General features: G+C 41.1%; 1 protein-coding gene across 1 annotated transcript in view; it reads right to left on the bottom strand.

Annotated features, from left to right (window-relative positions):
* The window catches only part of CACNA1C (calcium voltage-gated channel subunit alpha1 C), a 439,532-nt gene that overhangs the window by 92,184 nt on the left and 327,414 nt on the right, over positions 1 to 19,934 (bottom strand). Inside the window, exons 11-19 of the mRNA XM_017804609.1 lie at positions 19,623 to 19,649; positions 17,436 to 17,596; positions 16,444 to 16,669; positions 10,314 to 10,521; positions 9,352 to 9,472; positions 7,426 to 7,540; positions 6,231 to 6,351; positions 6,033 to 6,102; positions 723 to 846 (exon numbers count right to left, since the gene is read on the bottom strand). Coding sequence (XP_017660098.1) covers positions 723 to 846; positions 6,033 to 6,102; positions 6,231 to 6,351; positions 7,426 to 7,540; positions 9,352 to 9,472; positions 10,314 to 10,521; positions 16,444 to 16,669; positions 17,436 to 17,596; positions 19,623 to 19,649 — 1,173 coding nt within the window. The remainder of the gene's footprint in view (positions 1 to 722; positions 847 to 6,032; positions 6,103 to 6,230; positions 6,352 to 7,425; positions 7,541 to 9,351; positions 9,473 to 10,313; positions 10,522 to 16,443; positions 16,670 to 17,435; positions 17,597 to 19,622; positions 19,650 to 19,934) is intronic.

Raw genomic sequence — 19,934 nt, 5'->3', positions numbered from 1 at the left:
TCTGTCATAACTAGAGCTAAAAGCTAAGAAACTTGAGGTTCCTTGTCCACTTCCTTCTCCCAAGGCAGCATTTGTTGCCCAGTGCTTGCCCTGGCAAACATTGATCTAGTCTCTCTGTAAAACCATTAATGCTGGTAAAACCACAATATTCTCACAACACTCTCCTCAGATACTTCACTGCAAAAAAAAAAAAAAAAAGCTTCTAATGACTCACTTGTACCTTTCTTGCTATGGTCTAAATCCAGTATCTGTTTTCTTACTTTCCACGTACACAGCAAATTGAGAATTGCCTTCCTCTTGCAGAAGGCTTTTACATACTCAAGGACAATTAATATGCCTCTGTGAGAATATCTTAATCCTAGAGCAAAACAGCAACAGTCTTTCCTGAGGTGCTGTGTTCCCCAGGTCTCTGATCACTCTTGCTCCTTTCTTCCAGATTATGTGCAGGATTAACCTTCAGTTGAGGTTTCACTGGTGCAGGAGAGTTGGAATACTTATTATATCTTACACTATCTTCCTGCTTAAATGTCCTTCATGGGCACTTTTCATTACACTCTGGCATTAATTTGCCATCAGTTTCTGATATGCACAAAGTACAGATTATTTATCACAGAACAACTGTCTAGGCTGTCACTCCCCCTCTGCATTTCTGCCACTGACTATTCCCAAGAGTGGCACTTGGATCTCAGCCTTATTGAACCGCATCTTTTTTTTCTTCAGACCATTCCTCTGGTTTATCAAGATCTGTTTTTCTCCTATTTGTGAGGATCTCCATGGAGCCACTGCCACATCTGGGATCGTGTCTGGATGAGTGCATGTACAGAGCAAACACTGAGCATGGGCAGACTGAATGACACCGATCAGAAGGTCTTAAAAATTGTCCTCTTTCATAATTTAGTGGGGGGAAGATTAAAAAGGTGGGAAAGAGGCTGAGACTGCTGAGAGTCTTGAACCTGATGCCTCTGGAGTAGATCTCCAGGCCCTGTGCTGAACAATGAGCAATCTCGGGATAAAAAATGCAGAGAGGGGGTCTAAGGGTTATGTGAAAGAGAAGCTTCCACCTTTGAGGATTCTTTCTACCTGCTGAAGTCAGATGTTGTTTTGTAAACAACATGATAGGATTTTGCTGTTTTAAAAGATCCCAATCCTCTTGCTTAATCAGCAGGACAGAAAAAAATATACTTTAAGAAAGGAGTCTGACAGGTTAGATGAAGCTGGTTCATCTTCCAGGCAATGCAAAGGAGGAAACTCTAGTTAAAAGGTTCATCCCGAGTTCATAAAAGGAGATAAATTCCAGGAAAAGACTGTTCCTTCAGGGTGAGGTACTTGATCTCGTTACAGGACACATCAGAAAGAACAGATGAATCAGCACAGATCCTAATCTAGATATCAGAGACAGGAGAAAAGTGCCCTTTTTGAATGCATGCCATTATTACATGCAAATAGGATTCTTTCTTTACACTTCCAGTACCAAGAGTTCAGCTCAAATTCACTTGATAGATCTTTGCATAAATGTTTGAGCTGGTACATAGAGTTTGTACTTATTCAGTTAGTCTATTTTTTAACAGCTCAATTAATGTTTAATATACTTTATAATACTCTTTATACAGGTTTTATTAGTTAAAGAAACATTCTTTTACAAGTACTTTTTTACATAGTACTTGTAAAACAGGTGTTAATGTCAATGCTCATATTTATACAATATTCCATACTTTGCACTTATACCTTTTACCTACAGGTTTCAGAGCAGACTGACAATGAGCAATGTAAGAAAATTCCTTTTCTTCTATTAGAGGTCAGAAAACCACTGCCCATGTGGGATATTTGAGATTCTTACTTAAAAAGACTAGTATTCTGAGTCCCTGTTCTGCACCTTCACTATTGGATCATTCTACTTCTTTTACTCAGAGGAATGCTTAAATACCCTTTTAAATGGATATGGAACAATGCCTCAGGAAAATGGACCCTTAGCAAAAGGATCAGCCCCATGAAGACCATAAAGAACACTGCTCCTCTCCTCTTTTTCTCCTGTCTGCCATACAGCAGGAAATACATTAAAGATTCTGGCAACCACATACCTTCAGATTGAAAAACACATTCAGTTCCTCAGCCATAGATAATGTTCTAAATATCTTTCACTTAAAGTAGAGTCTGGGGCAAAGAAGAAAGGAAACAGCGAGGTCCCAGTTCGCAAAGAACAACGTGAGAACAACCTGACGTCAGTTCCTAACGTATCTACCTGCATATAGAACCTGCCTAGTTGCTCACATTTGTAGAAGCAGAAGTTCTTTGGCTGTGAAGACAAACACAAACAGGCTACAGTGCAGCATCAGTGAGAAATTTGATGATGGCGATATTTTTTTTTTTTTACTGTACGAAAACCAGAACTCTTGTATAAGGACATTGCTTTGCTTCAACCTCCCATGAATCATCCCCAAGCTTTTACCTTCATTTGACGTTCTGAATTCCTTGTCTATTTCTGTACTAGACTGCAAGACTAGCTCCCTGTCTTCTTATAATAAACATATCATCATAATAATTCTTCTAGTGTACACAAATCTCTGGAAGAACTAGTCTGTCCTTCCAAAAAAAGGGGGTAGGTGATCTGAGGAGCTGCAAGCACACAGGGTACTCTGGGGCCTATGAGCAACACTGTGTAGCAAATAGAGTCAGAAGAGGTTATTGAGAAAACTGGTTGAGAAGCAGAAACAAATTAGAACCCAAACAAGGTAGGTTGAAAGAATAAAGAAAAAAAAATAAATGAGGTGACCATTTCAAATTGTTTCTGAACACTGGATTAGGGTGAAGGATGTTTTCAGAGGATGGAATGGTACACAGCCATGGAAAGGTCACGGGTACTAACAGCTTAAATCAGAAACAGAAAATAGGTAGAACCAACTGACTGCATCTAAGAAACAATAGGATGTGCCACTTACAGCACAGTTCAAAATGGATCTACGTGCAAGTGGGCAGGAAAAGGTGTGTTCCCAGATGGGCTGTATATGGCTGCACAGCATCTCCTGTACCACAGTTGGACTGATTGGCAATCAGCAGAAGGATTCTGGGCTGGTCAGATGGGCACAAGGGAACTGGGCAGGGATACATGTGGGGATTGGGAAATTCTTGCTTGCTAGTGCCTGGGGAAGCCTTGAAGCCTTGTTCTCCAGAAGCAACTACACAAGGCAGAGGTGACATGTCATATCAGCTCTGAGAGTACCTTGGTGTTTCTGAGCTTTATACAGCAGAAGGGAACAGATGACTATGGTAAATCTGATCTAACAAGGGATTTACAAAACTTTACTGGCATCTGAGCCTTATGGTTGTCTTCCATGAAGTCTGAAAGAAGTGGTCAGGTAATTTAGTGAGCTGTTAGAGATCAACTTCACTCTTTACAAAGAACAAAGTAACCAAGATGGTGTCCCTTTGCGTTTCTAACAGGAAACAGGAGAAAACCTGATCATCCATTCAAATTCTAGGTTGTGTTCAAAAGTATATTAAGTCAGGGACTGGCACCCCAAGGCAGGAGTTAAAAGTATTTTCACTTAATTTTCCACACTTTAATTCTATGCATGGCTGAATGACAAAAAATGAATGTAGATGTAGCTTTTGTCACATATTTCATATGCTGGACTATTTCTAAGCTATCCACAGAAGGCAAAACTAAACTCCAATTCTATTAGCAGTAGACTTAAAATCGATACAGATGACTGTTGCTTCACTTGAAAAAAATGTAATGGCCTGCAAATCCAGGCCAGCTGAGAAACTGAAACAGAACTGTATCAAGCTGTTTTAATTTGTCCTTCTAACTAAAGACTCCTGCAAACCCCTTAGCAACTGGGGATATGTGTCCAGTAAGTGCCTGTGCCTACAGAGGCGATGGGAAGATTAAAGCCAGAGGCATCTCCCCCAGGCACTGTTAAAACACTATTGCATAGAGTTAGAACCACATTCTATTCCTGATAAATTGGCTATAAATATGGAAGAATACAAGTATAGCAAACGTGGGGACTTTTTGTACTGAAAGTCAAATGCAATGAAGAGTTTTCCATTTTGTTTGTCTGAAACCCTTGTCCATCTACTTAAAATGAACTATTGTGTTCTTTTTTACCCTGCCACATCAACCTATTATCAGACCTTTATTTATTAGGAATCATGGAATAGAAGAGAATGTGTTTCATAACCTATTATAGCCTGTTACATAATCATAGAAACGCGTAAGAGCAGAGCAGGAAAGGACCACAAAAGGCCCTCTGGTTCATGCTTATGCCAGGCCAAGATCAATTAACTATTATATCTAAGCCTTTTCTGGAAGACATTTTTCTGACTTGTTCCTAACAGCATTCAGTGATGCTGGAATTCCACAGCCATCTCTGTGATCTTTTCTAGCCTCACCATTAGAAAATTCTCTCTGGTGTGAATCTTAAATGTATTATTTGATAATGGAGATAATTTCCCTCCTACCTGTAGCAGGTTTTTATGCATTTGAAGGTGTTTCTCCTGCCTTTCCTAACTCAGATTATCACAGTTCATTCAATCTCAGTTCTTGCCTCCTACTAGCATTGTTTTCACCATTCTCTTCTATACTTTTTCCAGTCGGAGCACCCAAAACGAGATATGATATTCCAGCAGAGAACACAATAGAACAATTGCTTTGCTCTGATTAGCTTTCACTGACCACTTAAAAGAAGCCCATAACTGCATAAAAAGGTTTGGTTTTCTCTGTTTATAAATCTCACTACTTGCCTGCCTTTTGAAAGACAGCAAACTGTTGCTGGCAAACTGTTGAGCTTGCGATCATAAGATTGAGATTCTTTTCTCAAGGACTGTTACCTAACTAGCTGTCACCTGAGATCCTTTATTTGTGAATTGTTTATTCCTGTCTACGTATAGAGCCTGGCACTTTCAATTTTATTTAGACCATTTATCCAGGACCTCAACAGCTCTTTGAATTCTAATGCTGCCCTCCAGCATGCTTTGTGTCCTTCCTAGCTCCATGTCATCTACAAATGTAATAAGCATATTGCCTCTTCCATCATTCAGGTCATTAACAATGAACTGAAGTGAACTCCAGACAGGCTTTTGGGTTGTAGAGGCTCACTTGGGCTATCAATACCCTCCACATAAAGGGTTGGATCAAATTCTCTCACAATCATCCAGACCATAATTTTCTAGCCAGCTTCTGAGAACGCTACAAGAGTTGGTCAGAAGCCTTAGCAAAATGTAAAAGAATACGACACCTACTTCTTTTCTCTCACGTACCAGTATTTTCAGCCCCTTCTAAAAGAAAATCAGGGTGGTTTCATGTGAGTTGCTCTTGGCAAATCTGTGTTGGCTGCTAGTCATCTCCTTATCTTGCAGTCATATACTTTGTTTAATCATTTTTTCAAGCACTTTTCCAAGAATGGGAGTTGAACTGCCTAGCTCCAACCCCACCCCCCATTCAGGATCTCTTGAAGAAAAACTGCTTGAAGTTCTGAGATTTCTTCGACCAATCTGTCAGGCATCTGAGGATGATGTTAATTAGGCCCAATTGACTTGAAAATCAGCCTAACTAATGCTATAGTTTGATTCCTCCCATTCCGTGCTGAGGTCTTATGCCATTAGAGTTATTTTAATGTCACACTGTCCTTTTTGATTAGAAAACAGCACAAAAAGGCATTCAACACTTTCCCTTTTATGATTATCTCTCGTGAGTCTCCCTGACCACTGAGTACTGAAAAACACACTGAAAACAAAGCCACATGTATATTTTCAAATGCAAAGATTTTCATATGATTTGATTTGGTTCTCTGCAAAGCTCTGCATTTCCCAATAAAGAGCTTTACAGAGAACCAAATGAAAGATGACTAATCAGTACAGGGACTGCAAAGGACCAAGTCCACACCTGTGCAAACACAGGCAAGCACATCACACTGTCCCATCATGAAAGCATTACATGTTCAGCATGCCTGCTACCACAATTTGGCTTTATGTGCATTAGCAACTGGAGCTTTTCTTTGTCAGATCAGGAATAAGAGGAAGAAGATGTATACCTGGTGCTTCCGTTGTGGGATATGGGCTCTTTTCTTCGTTTTCATTGGGCTGATAATCATCCACGTTGATCTGACAGAAATGGAAAGAGAACCATCAAAGCCTTTATCAGACAAGGCAGACAGTTTTCATTCCCTCAGAAACCCAAGCTGCTCATGCCATCACTGCACAGAGAGTGCCTGGCTGGCAGCAGACCTTACCTTGGTAGCAGGTGGGGATTCTCCATCAGCAGTGATCGATTTCAGCTCGATTTTCTCCTCCTTTGTCTCTTCCTCCACATCTGTTTTTTCCATCTCCTGTTTCTTTTCAGGACTTGCAGTTCTAACAATTTCACAAGATAAAAAGCAAAGAGTTACAAAGGTGAACAGCTTGTTTCCCTTTTAGGGACTTCATGTAATACAGCACACACCATGAGAACAATCAGCTGGCATCTCCATTCTGAGCCCAGTGGCTCCACCTTGTCCTCATCCACAGGCAAAGGCAGAGGCTCTGCTCTAATTCTGTATAGTGTATTTTGTAGCTTTCTCAATGGCATGTGAGTGTGTTTGTGTGTGAGGGAAGTATGTGCCTGTGTGTTTGTACACGTGCATATTCTATGTCTGTCAGCAGAGATCTCTTTGTTCACCCAATGACAAAGGCATGGACCATTTTCATCTCTTATCTTCCCCTTGGTTGCCTACAAAGGTTTTGCCCCTCTCTGTACTCCCAGAGGGAGGGAAATCTGCTGAGTAGCAGGCAGGATGAAACAGAAAGATCTGCACAAGAGATCCCCTCCAAGCAGCCTGGAAGACAGTGAATGGAAATAACCAGTAAGGAGAGGCTTCCCTGCTGTTGGCAGCTGGGAATGACAGAGAAGCTCCACATCCAGCTCATGCCTCTTAAGTGTCTGTGGAAACACTAAAAGAACTGGCATGAGAAGAACAGCATGTGGCATCAAAAGAAAAGGAAGCTGCTGAATCTTGTAGTGGGAATGACAGTCTGAAAATACGCTTTGTGGCCCAAAGCAATTGGAAGATAATAGGGAGATTCAAATGGGATTGTAACATTGACACCATTTCACACTCATTCTCTCCTGATGCTCTGAAAGCTCATCAGTCACCCAGACTTCCTTTTCCCTGCTCACATCACTGCAACTGTGGGGACTCCCAGCTCATGGCACTTTCTTGTCTTACAGTGTGAATTCCTTTACGTAAAAATTTATATATACATAATTACATTAATCACATAGGTATAACCTATATACACACAGAGAAGATAAACATACATATACATAGGTATATGTATAATATTTATGCAAATATATATGCATCATATACCTATGTATATGTATCCTGTGTAATTACACTCACAGGAATATATGCACGAGTGCAGATAGCTGTATGCAAATGGATTTACCTTGCTAGCTTTTTCCTTTCTTTTTCCTCTTCCTCCTCTTTCTGTGCAGATGTTAAACTCTCAGCATCAGCAAGGTTGTCCACAGCAATGGCCAAAAATACATTCAGCAGGATATCTGTTTGTGTGTACTTAAAGAAAACTGGCTTTGAAAACTGCAAGAAAAGATTATACCAAGGGTTTCTTAATTGAAAATTTTTAGCAACCTGTCATCATGTGTCTTGGATTTTCCAAACTTCCATTTCACACAACTGCTCAGGATGTGCATATCCAGCATGCACAAACCTACACCTTCCATCCACATAGTTAACACACTGTGGATTTCCAAAGTTTCACAACAGAACGACTGATATAAAACATCTAAGTCCAGGCTTATATTTTAGTTTCCAACATCCCAAAAGAGTATCACTTTGTGCAACAAATCCCACAGAAGATAAGGGGAGCACTAAATGCTTTGCATCTTTGACAGCTTAGGTCACATGAATGGATTTTATGGACAGTAAGCATATCACACTGATGAGCATTTCTGAGGTTAATTTAGTCTGGACAGTGAAGAGTTGAGCTGACAACACTGACATCTCCTAGCATAGAGTCCATGCATGGCCAGTCATGCCTGTGTAGCTCAAGGGCAAGGAATCACAACTGTTTTCTTGTGTTATAAGTCAGTGTTCAGGTCTCATGTTACAAATCTGAATATCAGCTTGTTTTATAAATTTCTTGAGCTTAGGTCTTATTACACCGTGATAATTTTTAAGCAAACCCTGGTTCAAGGCTCAGCCTGGAAACACAGACACCCCCCTCCCTGGGCTCCAAGGTCTAATGGCTCCAAAGTCAGCCAGCATGTAGACTTGGCTCACATTTTCACAAGGAGATCCAAATTGTAGCTTTTTTTTAAGCTGTCAGGAAGATTGCCTACCTTGACCTTCAGATAAGTGGAATTGCACCATCTCACTTTGAAGTGAGGGCATGCAGGTCAACTGAAATGTCAAATAACAGGGTTTGAGAGATCTGAATTATGAACAAAGGCCAGAAGAGTTGGGCTGAGTCCACAAGGTGGCTTTATAGATGCACCAGTACAAAATGAAATGTCACCTCTGACACAGGAGGGCCATTTATTAGGGAAGCAGAAACTAAACATGGACAAATTTGGAGCAAACTGAGATACGGAACAGAACCACAGCTCTATGTTATATGCAAATTGCTGTGAAGAGACACTCAGAGCCTAATCATGCAATGTGCTTTATACCTCCTGGGATATGCACAGTGCCCTCACCTCACCTTGAAGCCAGAGAGAACTCAAGTTACTTAAGACCAGCATAGGTTGGAAGATAACAGAGCACAGGATTTTCTGTTTGAGGAACACACAGATTGCAGCAACTGAAATGGAACATGGGTCCTGTGAGTTTACACATGAATTAATGTATGATCTCACATAAATCAATTATGTCAAACATATGTTACTCCTATTACAGCATTTGTATATAGCATATTGTAGATTATACATATTTTTATTCCACACAAGGCTTGGATGAAAGCACATGGAATATATTACTAAAAAAGCAATTGAAGCAAAAATATGCAGTAAGTACAGTAGGAACACACATAGATTAGTTTCTGAAGAAGCCAGGAAAGAAAACCTACGACAGAATTAAGGGGAATGAAAAATAAGAACACTAAACATGTGAAAATATAAAATAAAAGCTAGCACGTGGAACTGGCACGTAGCTGGCTCTTACAAGTGTCTATATGCCTTAGCAGTAGCTAAAATTAAACAAACTTGTTTAACTTTAGGCAGTGTAAAGCCAAAATTCAGACCTAGGGAAAAGGTAAAAACGTGAGATATGAAACTCATTATTTTCTGACATGACAAAGTAAATGGTGGCTTTAAATTCAGCCCCTCTTGCAGAAAAGAGTAGCATCAAAGGATACAGTTTCCACAGATGAAGAGGATGATGAAGTAAATACAGACCAACATTCCTGGAAAAGAGGGGCCGCCATAAGCCATGATCCCATCATACATCACCGAATTCCAGTCCTCCCCAGTCAGGATCTAAATGACACATTCCCACCAATAAGGGATACAGTGTTAGACCACACAGAGAATTTGAAAACCCCATTAACACAAAGATATCTATTGTCCTAAAGAGCACCCCCTCCCCCAGGATGGTTGGCGATTCTGGCTGTGTCCATCTAGAAAATTAAATTAAAAAACAAACAACAAACCACAGAACAAGGAGCATGCAAAGAAGTCCTGCGTTCAAAGTGTGAAAAAACCCAAACAGATGTCCCCTTGAAGATGATGGCTGAAGGCAAACGGCTCTCCCACACAACTCTGTTCAAACCTTCCCACTTTTTTCCAGGCTTTTCCCTCCCACGTGTCTGTTGTTTCAGACAGGCTGCACAACCTGTAGCACTGCCCTAAGCACAGCACTCCCTGCCACTTCCCTTCGTTTTGCATGTGAATGAAATCACCATCCTCATGCTCTTTGTGGATCACTCCCAAAACTGCAGTCGGCTTAAGGGCCATTTGATTAATTCTGTGGTGCTGTGAGCGGATTTTTGTTCCCCAGTACAGTGGAGGGGGGAGGACAGCGGCAGGGTTGGGCTTTGGCTTGTTCCCCTGGGACATGAAAATGGCCCTTCTCTTGTCCTACCCTGTTAAGACTTGATGGCCTTGGAACACACAGAGGTTTTATCTTTGGTTCCCCACTTTGGGAGGGAATACCCACTGTAATACTGTGCTGGCAGCACAGTGTGGCACCTTGCTCCTGGAGCTGTTAGTGTGCTGTCCAGTCTTGGGGACTGTCAGGCTGCAGGGGAAGGGTGCAGGACTTGTCTCACCCCACACAAACACAAAGTGTTGGCCCCATTGGGACCGCTTGTGCCCTTACCTGAAACACTGTGAGGAGGGACTGAGGGAAGTTGTCAAATGTACTCCTCCTGGTCTGCATCTCATCAAAGTTAAACTTGCCCCCAAAGAGCTGCATCCCCAGGAGCGAGAAGATGATAATGAAGAGGAAGAGAAGCAGCAACAGGGAGGCAATGGAGCGAACTGAGTTCAGGAGTGAAGCCACAAGGTTACTCAGGGAGTTCCAATATCTGGGAGAGAAAATAGAAGCAGTTAAAATTCCCTCAATCTGAGACAGGTGCTCATGGACTGTACAGGATATTGGTTTGGGCTGCCTTCTGCATATAAGCAGGCATTTCCAAACACTCTGTTAAGCAGTGAATCATTGATGTGCTTCCCTAAGATAATGAGACCTACTGCAGCTAATGAGTAATTTTACTACCACACGTGTACATACCCAATTCCCTCCACCCCCCACTCCATACGCACACCCAGAAGATTATTACAGCACTCTCCATCTAAGGCTCTGCATCTTATATCAATATACAGTGATTAGTTCTTGCTGCTTCAGTGAGTTACATTCTAACCAACCTCATTACAACACTCACAGATGTTATGGCAGCCAGAATACCTCACTCCAGAGAATGGCCTGCAATAACCAACAAGAACAGATGGGGAAACAACTCTTTGGATGCAAATATGAACTTGCCCAAAATCTGGCGTGTGTGAGTATATGCTTGGGCTCACTCACAGAGAGAAGTTGCTGGGCTTTCTGGGATTGAGAGGAATGAGAAAGATATTAATGGTCCTTTTAGGTAGACTCTAAAAGAGACTCCAGATCTACATCCATTTGGAAGGACACACCACCACTGCTTTTCTTTGAGTATCAAACCTACTATCCTTCCTCAAATAGGCTGCAGAGCATTTTGAAGGGCTTTATTCAAGAGACAGGATGGCTTAAGAACCGTTCTCTCAGTGTGTTCAGGCTTGTGTCCAGTTCAGAGTCATGTATGATGCAGAGGAAGGATCTTTCTTGCCCTTCTGGTTCCACTTTGGGGTTCAAAGTGATGCCAGCAGCATGATTGCTGCAGTATCTAAGTTTGCTTCCATTCTTTGCCAGCCTGCACGGTAGTCACGAGTTACAAAGAGGCTTCAGAAAAAATTTCTAAATTTTTTGCCCATGAAGCAATTTCCACTTCGGACTTGCATCTGCTCAACCACTCCTATTCTATTGCTTAGCTGGCCATGGCCTCTTCTCCCTTATGTTTTTAGTGTGGCAGAGCTTTCAGACCGGGCTGAAGATTAGCTGTCATCTTCAAATTGCCTCATTTCGAAGCACATTGCTAGCAAGCTTCAACAGCTTTCACGGGTCAGCAAGCCACTAATGTTCGCCTGTGATCTCTGGGCCTTCCTTCTACCTCGTCTATCACCACACTTTGAGATTCCACCATGGCTAGTGTCCTCCAGGCCCTTCTCCCAAAGCCCATAACACTGAACACTTCTTTACTGGGAGGACTCTGCATTTCTAACCATATTTACCTTGAAGAAAGAGTTCCATGTAAGAAGGATGGCAGACATGTCTAGTGCTCTGGCTCTTTTGAGGAAGCCTGATCCTTCGACATGCAATTTTTTTCTGTAGGTAATCTAACCATTAGAGGTAAGAGTTCCTAAAATCCCAGTTAAATTAATATTTTCAAAGTGACAGTGTAAAAAGAATACTTTTCTTGTTCCATGGAAGACAGGACTGCCTGAGCAGCCCAATCACTTTATGAAGGTTAGCAGTCTGATCTGCAGAGGGACACTGCCATGTCCTCTGAAGTTCAGCAACTGGTTCATCTCCAAGGACTGAGCTTCAAAGATAACTGCGATGTTTTCCCTCCAGCCCAGTTTCAGCACTTCAGACAAAACTAGAGTGCTTTAAAGTTTAACTGCAATTAAAGAGATGAGCAATGAAAAACTACAGAGCAAAGGTAAGGGCATGGAAGCTTTTGGGCTCAGTGCCACCAAATATCCGCACGGAATGTGCAATGTAACAGCTCACTGTGTTTGCATTTATGCTTACAGCTCACATACTTTCACACTTTAGAAAGAAGGGAAAGTGACATGGGAAAAGGGAAAAATTCATTTCTGGTGGAAGTCAAACGAATTCAGCATCCTTAAAGCAGAAGTTGATGGGCTCCAGAATATCTCTCCAAGTCCTCCAATGTCAGCCAGGACACACATTTTCTAGGTCTTTCTAGCAGTGCCCTTAAGGAGCATACAGTAAAGCTGTTACACATCTGATCAGTCCCAGTGACTCACTTTAAGCTTAAATGCATTGCTATCTCAGCAAACAACTGTGCAGACTTCTATCAGCTCTCCATTTCTTAAAAATGGCTCAATACTTGAGATTCAGATTCTTATGTGACTATCAAACTTAAAGCAATTAACTGAGATGGCCTGGTGATAAGATTAGTGCTGTTTTGTTTGTGTACTGAGTGCTAGCTAGAAATACAGAACCATTAGAAAAGTAAATAAACCGATTGGGGATGAGGGGGGAAGAGAAAAAAAAAACAGAAAAAGGAGAGGATAAGGAAGGCTTGACTTGACTAAGATGTGAAAATAACAATTGCTTTATCTCAGGGTCCTAGAAGCCTGAACTGCAAGTCTGACCTGACGTTACCATCTGTCACATTAGGTGGTTGCAGAACTAACATGAACGCTCTCTCAAAGTGAGATCTGGGATTACTCAATGAAACACGAGGTTTTCAAATCAGCAATGGCTGAAGCCCAGACAAAGAAAAGTCTCTCAATACTTCATCCACCCTGGTTAATAACTTACTGCAAAGTTAAAATGCAGCACTGCTGAACGGAATCGGAAGTTTTGGACCAGGCAGAGGATAATGGGAAATATGACAGAAAGCACTGCTGCTGCCTTGGACTTATAGGGAAACGAATGTGCTTCTTAACAGCCCCCACTTGCAGATCTCAGACCCTTGAGGATGCCAGTGAATGGGGCACTGCAAAACACCAGTGAGCAGGATGTGATTATGTTCCCCGTTTCAAAGTGGGGGAATGGTGCAGAGAAGTTAAATGGTTTGTTCAACATCTCACACAATAATCAGTCATAGAACTGGATTAGAATTTAACATGTTCATGTATTCTCTTCCCTCTCCTCTCCATTGCCTTCCACAATGTCTTAGTGATACTGGCAATCACAGATGCAAAGCTTAAAACAGTAGCAACAGCTGGCAGTCTCATAGTATGAAAGCTTCCCACACTGTTCATCCAATATAAAACTACTTTGAAAGCAGGTACAAAAAAAAGGCATCATGTCTCTTCTCCCTACAGTTAACAGTGACATATCTAGTGGCAGGATTAGGTATAAACCATCAACTTTCTGTATGCTGTTGCAAATGATATGATTTATTTTTTAAATATAAAGGAGTATATGTAGGGGTTTATAAAGCAGTAAAGGACTATTTATAACGAGAAAATAATTTGTCTTCTCATAGCAAAGAGGGAGATGTTCTGCACAGCACTTTAAAAATTAGGGAGAATAAAACAAACAGATTATATTGTCTGCTTGTCTAATGTATTTATAATTTTGGAAGAAATGTTTGCTCTTGATATTCTAAATGTGGTTTCTAAAATGATGCATTGTTCATCTGATGGTGTCTTTATTTGCTTCTATTCTATTAGGGAGCTATATTTGTGTTTCTCCTAGAATTGTATCATCTTGATGCACCCAGAATTTGTTTGTGCTTGGTGCTTATCATGGAAAATCCATCCAAATACATAAAGAATAGGCTACCTACTGATATATTCTCACCAGAGTAATTTTCCTGCTTTGTGCCTTTTTAATGCCCTTGATTATCACCATTTGCACCTCTACTGTATGTCCCCCTGTCATTGCTGATGAATATATATTTGACACAAAACACTACCCTCCCACCCCTCCTACCCCTCCCAGTTTTCTAATATTGTATCTTTCTGTATTATCTTTGCACTCAGGTGGTCTATTGCACCAGTGTTGATAATGTCATCAATAAATCATCATTGTATTTAGAGCTAAGTGAATAATGGAAAAATTTGTAATTTACCAGAGAACATCAAGGCAGAAGTTTTGCTTTAGGGTCAGAATATTCTCTCCTGCGTTAAGACATGAGTGGGCCTAAAATACTGCTTTGGAGGCTTGTGTTAGGGCTTTCCACATGAGGGTGAACTTCACCCACGGAGGGAAGAAGAAATCATGAAGAAAATTATGAATAATTACAAAACAGATAAATTTGAAACTACTGCAACCTACTTGCCAATATTTCAGGAACAGGAAAGAAGGCAAAATCTGATTAATACATTATGCATTATGAATTGTTCCTCATCTCTGTGTTTTACACATAGACCCATGCACAAATTGCAGGAGACATATTCCAGGTAACATTTTTTTCCATGAAAAATTGTATTCTAATTGTGTTGCAGAATGAAGGCAAATATAACTAGTCCTACTGCTGGTTGGTTCCATCATTACATCTCTTCCAGAAGCTTTAGGAATATTTGAGTACTTCAACATCTCAAAGTATTAATGATATTCGCTCAGTGTTTGCCTTTCTATTAGAGAATTCTCTAAGCTAGCTTATATATTTTGTGTAGGAGTGGAGAAATGTCTTGAAAAAACAATGACCTCTCCAGGATGCTATGTTGAAGCTTATGCTTTTATAGCTATTGGTATGTTGCCCTGGGTGTATCTGATTACCCAATGCCTGAAACAGCTCCTGGTTTCCTCAGAAACCAGGCCTGGGACTTGGTGATGATAGCTTTCAGACCCAAAGATCCAGGAAAAACAGTCAGCAGACCAGAGATCCCCACTATTTCTGAAAGAGCAAAGATGCCTTTCTGGCTGGAAACTCTTGTTAGCTGGAACGTTTTCCCCTCTTCTATAAACACGAGTCTAAACAGACCACTTCCCCTCCCCCATTCTAATAGTTGTAGGCTTGCTTTGGCCTCTCTCTCTGAGACTATAAACTGATTTTCTGTCTCTGCCATCTCACCCTGAAAACCATCCATCCTACCAGAGAGTTGAGGCTCAGAAGCTTTAAGGGTAAATCTTTTATGATGAACAAGTCCAAATCTGTTGGTTTTTTCTGCCTCTCAGCTCTGCCATCTTGACTGTCTTCCAGTTTTGGCCTTGTTTTCCTCATGTGCTGCGTGTTTTTATCTCAAATTTGTCAGATGTTTCCTTTGGAGGGGTGTGTTACAGCGATTTTAGGGACATTTTCATAGCTGAGCATGCAGAAAACTCACTCTTTCAACACCTCAGTCAAGCTTCTTATAAGGTGCTGATTGGTGCCCACATGGGAAAAGGCAGACCTTGTGCTACTTGGGGTAAGCACTTGGGTAAAATTAGTTCCAAGAGTTCCCATCTGGTTAAGTTTGGAGCTGATCTCTCCTACAACCTCCCCTCAAGCTGAAAAAGCCCTGCCAAACCAACCTGGTGTTTTTGGAGATACCTGACTCAGGAAGTAATGCCTGTTTAATGCACATGTATTAAACGTGCCTTTATGCAGAGGGACAGGAGAAAGAATGAAAAGGAAAAAGAGGGGATACTGGAATGTGGAAAAAGTCTGGTTTGTTCGTAAAGCTGCTGCTTCATGATGGACTCCCTTGAAGGGGAATAGCTGACAACATCCTTCGCCTATAGCTGCTGGTGTTGACACAATCTCCCACTCAGGCCACTGTTGAGTCTACTGGAGTTGGCATGGGCTCCTCAGTCAAATGTTGTTTTAGCTCAAGGCAGTCTTTCAGGCTCCTCTCTGTCCCCAGAAAGCATCAGAGAAGGTCACAAGGCTATTTGCTGTTTTAGTTTTGCTTTGACTTTTGCAGGGAACCATAAGAGCCCAATCTCAGCTTGGACTACCATTCCAGGCCTCAGTTTAACAATTTGCATGGTATCAAGTGTCTCCAGCCTATGCCAGGCTCCTTACCAATCCTTATCACTCACATCAGGGATATCCAGTCTGTACAGCCCTCCCCATCCCATCACAGATGGCAGAAGATGAGGACTGTTAACCCACACTCTCACTACCCAATTAGTGGTAGAAAAAGTGAAAAACACCAGGGATGTGAGCGACTTGTACCTATATATGTTGTGCACTGAGCAGTAGCCCTCCTTCAGTCCCAAAGAAGCAATAAAGTACCTTGTGATTTTAAATATTCTTAGGAGTCGAACACATCTCAAAACCGAAATGCCCAGTGGTGACATGATCTTTGTCTCAACCAGGATCGTTTCCAGGATTCCTCCGCACACAATGAAACAGTCAAAGCGGTTGAAGAGGGACACAAAATAGGCCTGGAGACCAAGGCTGTACATCTTCAGCAGCATCTCTGCCGTGAAAAGAGCTAGCAGCACCTTGTTGGCAGTGTCTCATGAAAAACAAAAAAGAACAGATTAAGGAAACTTAGTCAAAAGATCACCACAATTAATCATCGGCCCCTGCTAAGAAACCTTTTTGGGGATCCGTCTTAAAAGTCAACTTCGTATAAGCTTGGTTCAAAGAATGAACTTCAAAAGCGTGGGCATCTCATTCACAGAAGTGTTTTACCAGGGTGGTTACAGCAATTCTTATGTATTGCACATCCAGCTGCAATGTATTACACAACCACACAACGTCCAATGGCAGGGACATGCCCTCCTGTGCACAACCTCCCATCACACTTGTCATCTGCAGGGGAGAGTGGGAACAGAAGAGCTGCTGTGCTACCTACTGTTGCTTAATTAAGCCTTTCAGCTGCTCTCACCTCCAGAGAGAATTCAACTGTTCTGCAGACAGGAGAACTTTACAAATCACTCTTCATCACCTCCCTAATAATTAAAAATTATCATAAATGCCATTTCAGGGAAAACCTTGGAGAACGTGAAGCTCTCAGTAGCCATCCATTAATTGGTAATCCAGTTGCAAATATATATTCAGCATAAATTCCTGGTTTCACTTACACCCAAGGAAACACTGCTTTGGCTGGAAACAAGGTACTTACATTTTTCCTAAAACTTCTCCCATTGTAGGCAGGGATGTTTATTGTATTATTTCAGATTCTCCTTTTACATTGTGTGCTTTAATGCACCAGCTCCTCTCTCCACTCCCTTTTTTGACACTGACCATAACAAACAGAACCATCAGCTTCTCCTCACCTTGGACCTCCGTGAGCCAGTCTGGCTGGTTGTAGTGTTCAGAGGCAATGGTGAGGGTGTTGAGGAACACAAGGAAGATCACCAACCAATAGAAAACATTGGACTTGACAGCAGCACGGCACTTTCTTCTGCAGAATCGATTCCATCGGCGCCAGTAGCGACTTGAAATATTGGAAAAGGAAAAGTTCTTTTCAGATAGGGATCCATAGGCTATTGCAATTCTCTGCCAAGAGAGACTCTAGTCTTGATTTATTGCTCGAGAGAGGTAGAGAATAACTTTAAAGTTCACCCTGAGAAACATTCTCTCATTCTCATCTGAGTCGACAGTTGTGATCATCCTTCCTTTATCTACAGGAATAAAGTTGGTCCTAAACCAATTTGCAACATCTTCAAGCAATATCTTAATCTGATTAAGACATCCACTGCAGATACCCTGAGAGGTTTTTTTAGCCCAGTTCCCACAAAAATAATCATTCTCCCTGTATTTGATGCTTGTAGCCTGCCAATGGGACCTTGCCCAGCCTCAGGATAGTCACTGAAAAGATACCCACTATGCCACATGAACCTTTGGATTATGTCTTTGGAGAGGTGAGGTCAAATAAAATCCATGTAACATTTCCAACATTCAACAATGTTCAGGAGTAATCCCAATACAAGGCCTAATTCATAACAAAACCCCAAAACTTAGGGGACCTCAGCATCTCACCTTCATGCCTGGAACTAAGGGTACCATTTGCTAATCAACAGACTTTTTAAAGTTTGCCTTCCATGAACACATCCCCTTGTGTCACTGATTTCTGAGGGTAATTACTAACCACAGAAGATATTTAAAGCTAATTACACACCTCCTACTCGTCAGAATTTAACTTGCATAGCAACCAGTTTCCAGGCAACACTTGCCACTGTATAATAAATCTAATAGTTTTATATAGATAATATATACATATGTGTGAGTGTGTCTCTGAAGGGACATACACATACACAACATTACAGAGGGGAAGAACTTTTCTTGTCTATTCTTCTCTTGTATATTATTTTCAGTGATAAACTATGGCCCTACTTGAGGTCAGGATTCAGCATCTCTATGAACTAACACCAGGCAATGTGAACACAATGTGAACGAGAATGTTGCAGCAACATTTTAACAGGTAATCCAATCTGGAGTGTTTTATCTGTGCAATTTATAAAGGCACCCAGACAAGCTATCACAAACATTCAAAAAGGGTTGTGTGTTTTGCAGTAGATTTAGGACAAGAAAAGATCTTCCCAACTTCCAAAATAGGCACAACGCTTAGACAATATTGTTGTCATTAAATCCTTAGGAATCCCACACACTTTAGTGTGTACTTGTGCACAAATGTGCATGCACATGAAAATGTATAGTGCTTTTTTGTGCTCACACCTACACTCTTTACACAGGGATGCATAAAGGCAGGATGTACACATATGTGCATCCCAAAATTTTTATTACTGTTTGTTATTTAGGTAGCTGAAGGACACAGTTACTCATTAGAGTTATACTGAAAGTTAATCTAGTTTTAGGGGGTTTTTTAGTTTATTTTAGCTTTTTATAAAACTGACTTTGAATTCAGGGTTATGGAGGCAGCTCAGCTCCTACCAAAAAGGTAGAAATGGACTTTAACAACCAAGTTTCACGAGTTCAGTCAGCCTTTCCAATGCAAACCCCCTTGGGACTGCTTCACTTTTTCAAAATCTGTAAGTCAACAGAAAAACAAAAACAACTAGAAAAAACTCCCCATGTCCCAGGGTGAAGGGGAGAACTTCACAAATAAGATGCAAACCTCATCAGTTGAAATATTTACAATCAAGCAAAGCAGAGGAGTGCAATAAAGTGTAAGAAAGAGAGCCTTGAGCTGACAGGGTTGATATTGATGGATGCAATATAATTATGTGGTTGAATTTCACTTATGATATTGTGTTTTATGGTTCGAGATATGTAGGTAGCAATCAGAGAGGTACTTCTGAGTGGAATAATGTCAGTAGTCCCTGTGCCTTATTTCAGTATAAAACTAAGAAGAACAATCTTGATTTTTGACTAAATCTAACATGTTTGGCAGTATCTCCTAGAATCACCACTGCATCCTAGAGATGCTGGACTAAACCACTTCACAAAGTAAGGAACAAAACCAGCAGAAAGGAGGAAAAGCAAAAATCAGTTTTACTTACCTAAATTTTGATTTTGAGATCCGATGCCTGAAAGACAAGAATTGCCATTAAAGTCTCTGAAGCTGTCTCATACCTCCCAGGCTTTTGTGAAAATAGTAATAGAAAGAAACAAAGTTAAGCTGAATTCATTTTTTAATCAATGCTGTTTTCCTCTTGAGTCTGCTGTAAGTCAGTGTAGGCACTGGGCATGGTTAGAATTCCCTGATACAGAAATTTTGGTTTTTTTGGTGGGAGTCACGAAGCAGGAGTCGTGCCATGATGGGATTCTATCACCTATAGATATCAGTGAACTAGTTTTTCTCTTGGGTAAAG

The sequence above is a fragment of the Lepidothrix coronata genome, unplaced genomic scaffold (assembly GCF_001604755.1).
Source record: "Lepidothrix coronata isolate B3197 unplaced genomic scaffold, Lepidothrix_coronata-1.0 Scaffold10, whole genome shotgun sequence".
NCBI classification, from domain to species: Eukaryota; Metazoa; Chordata; class Aves; order Passeriformes; family Pipridae; genus Lepidothrix; species Lepidothrix coronata.
Note: the sequence above shows the minus strand (reverse complement) of the source record. Positions and strands in the feature narration are given on the sequence as shown.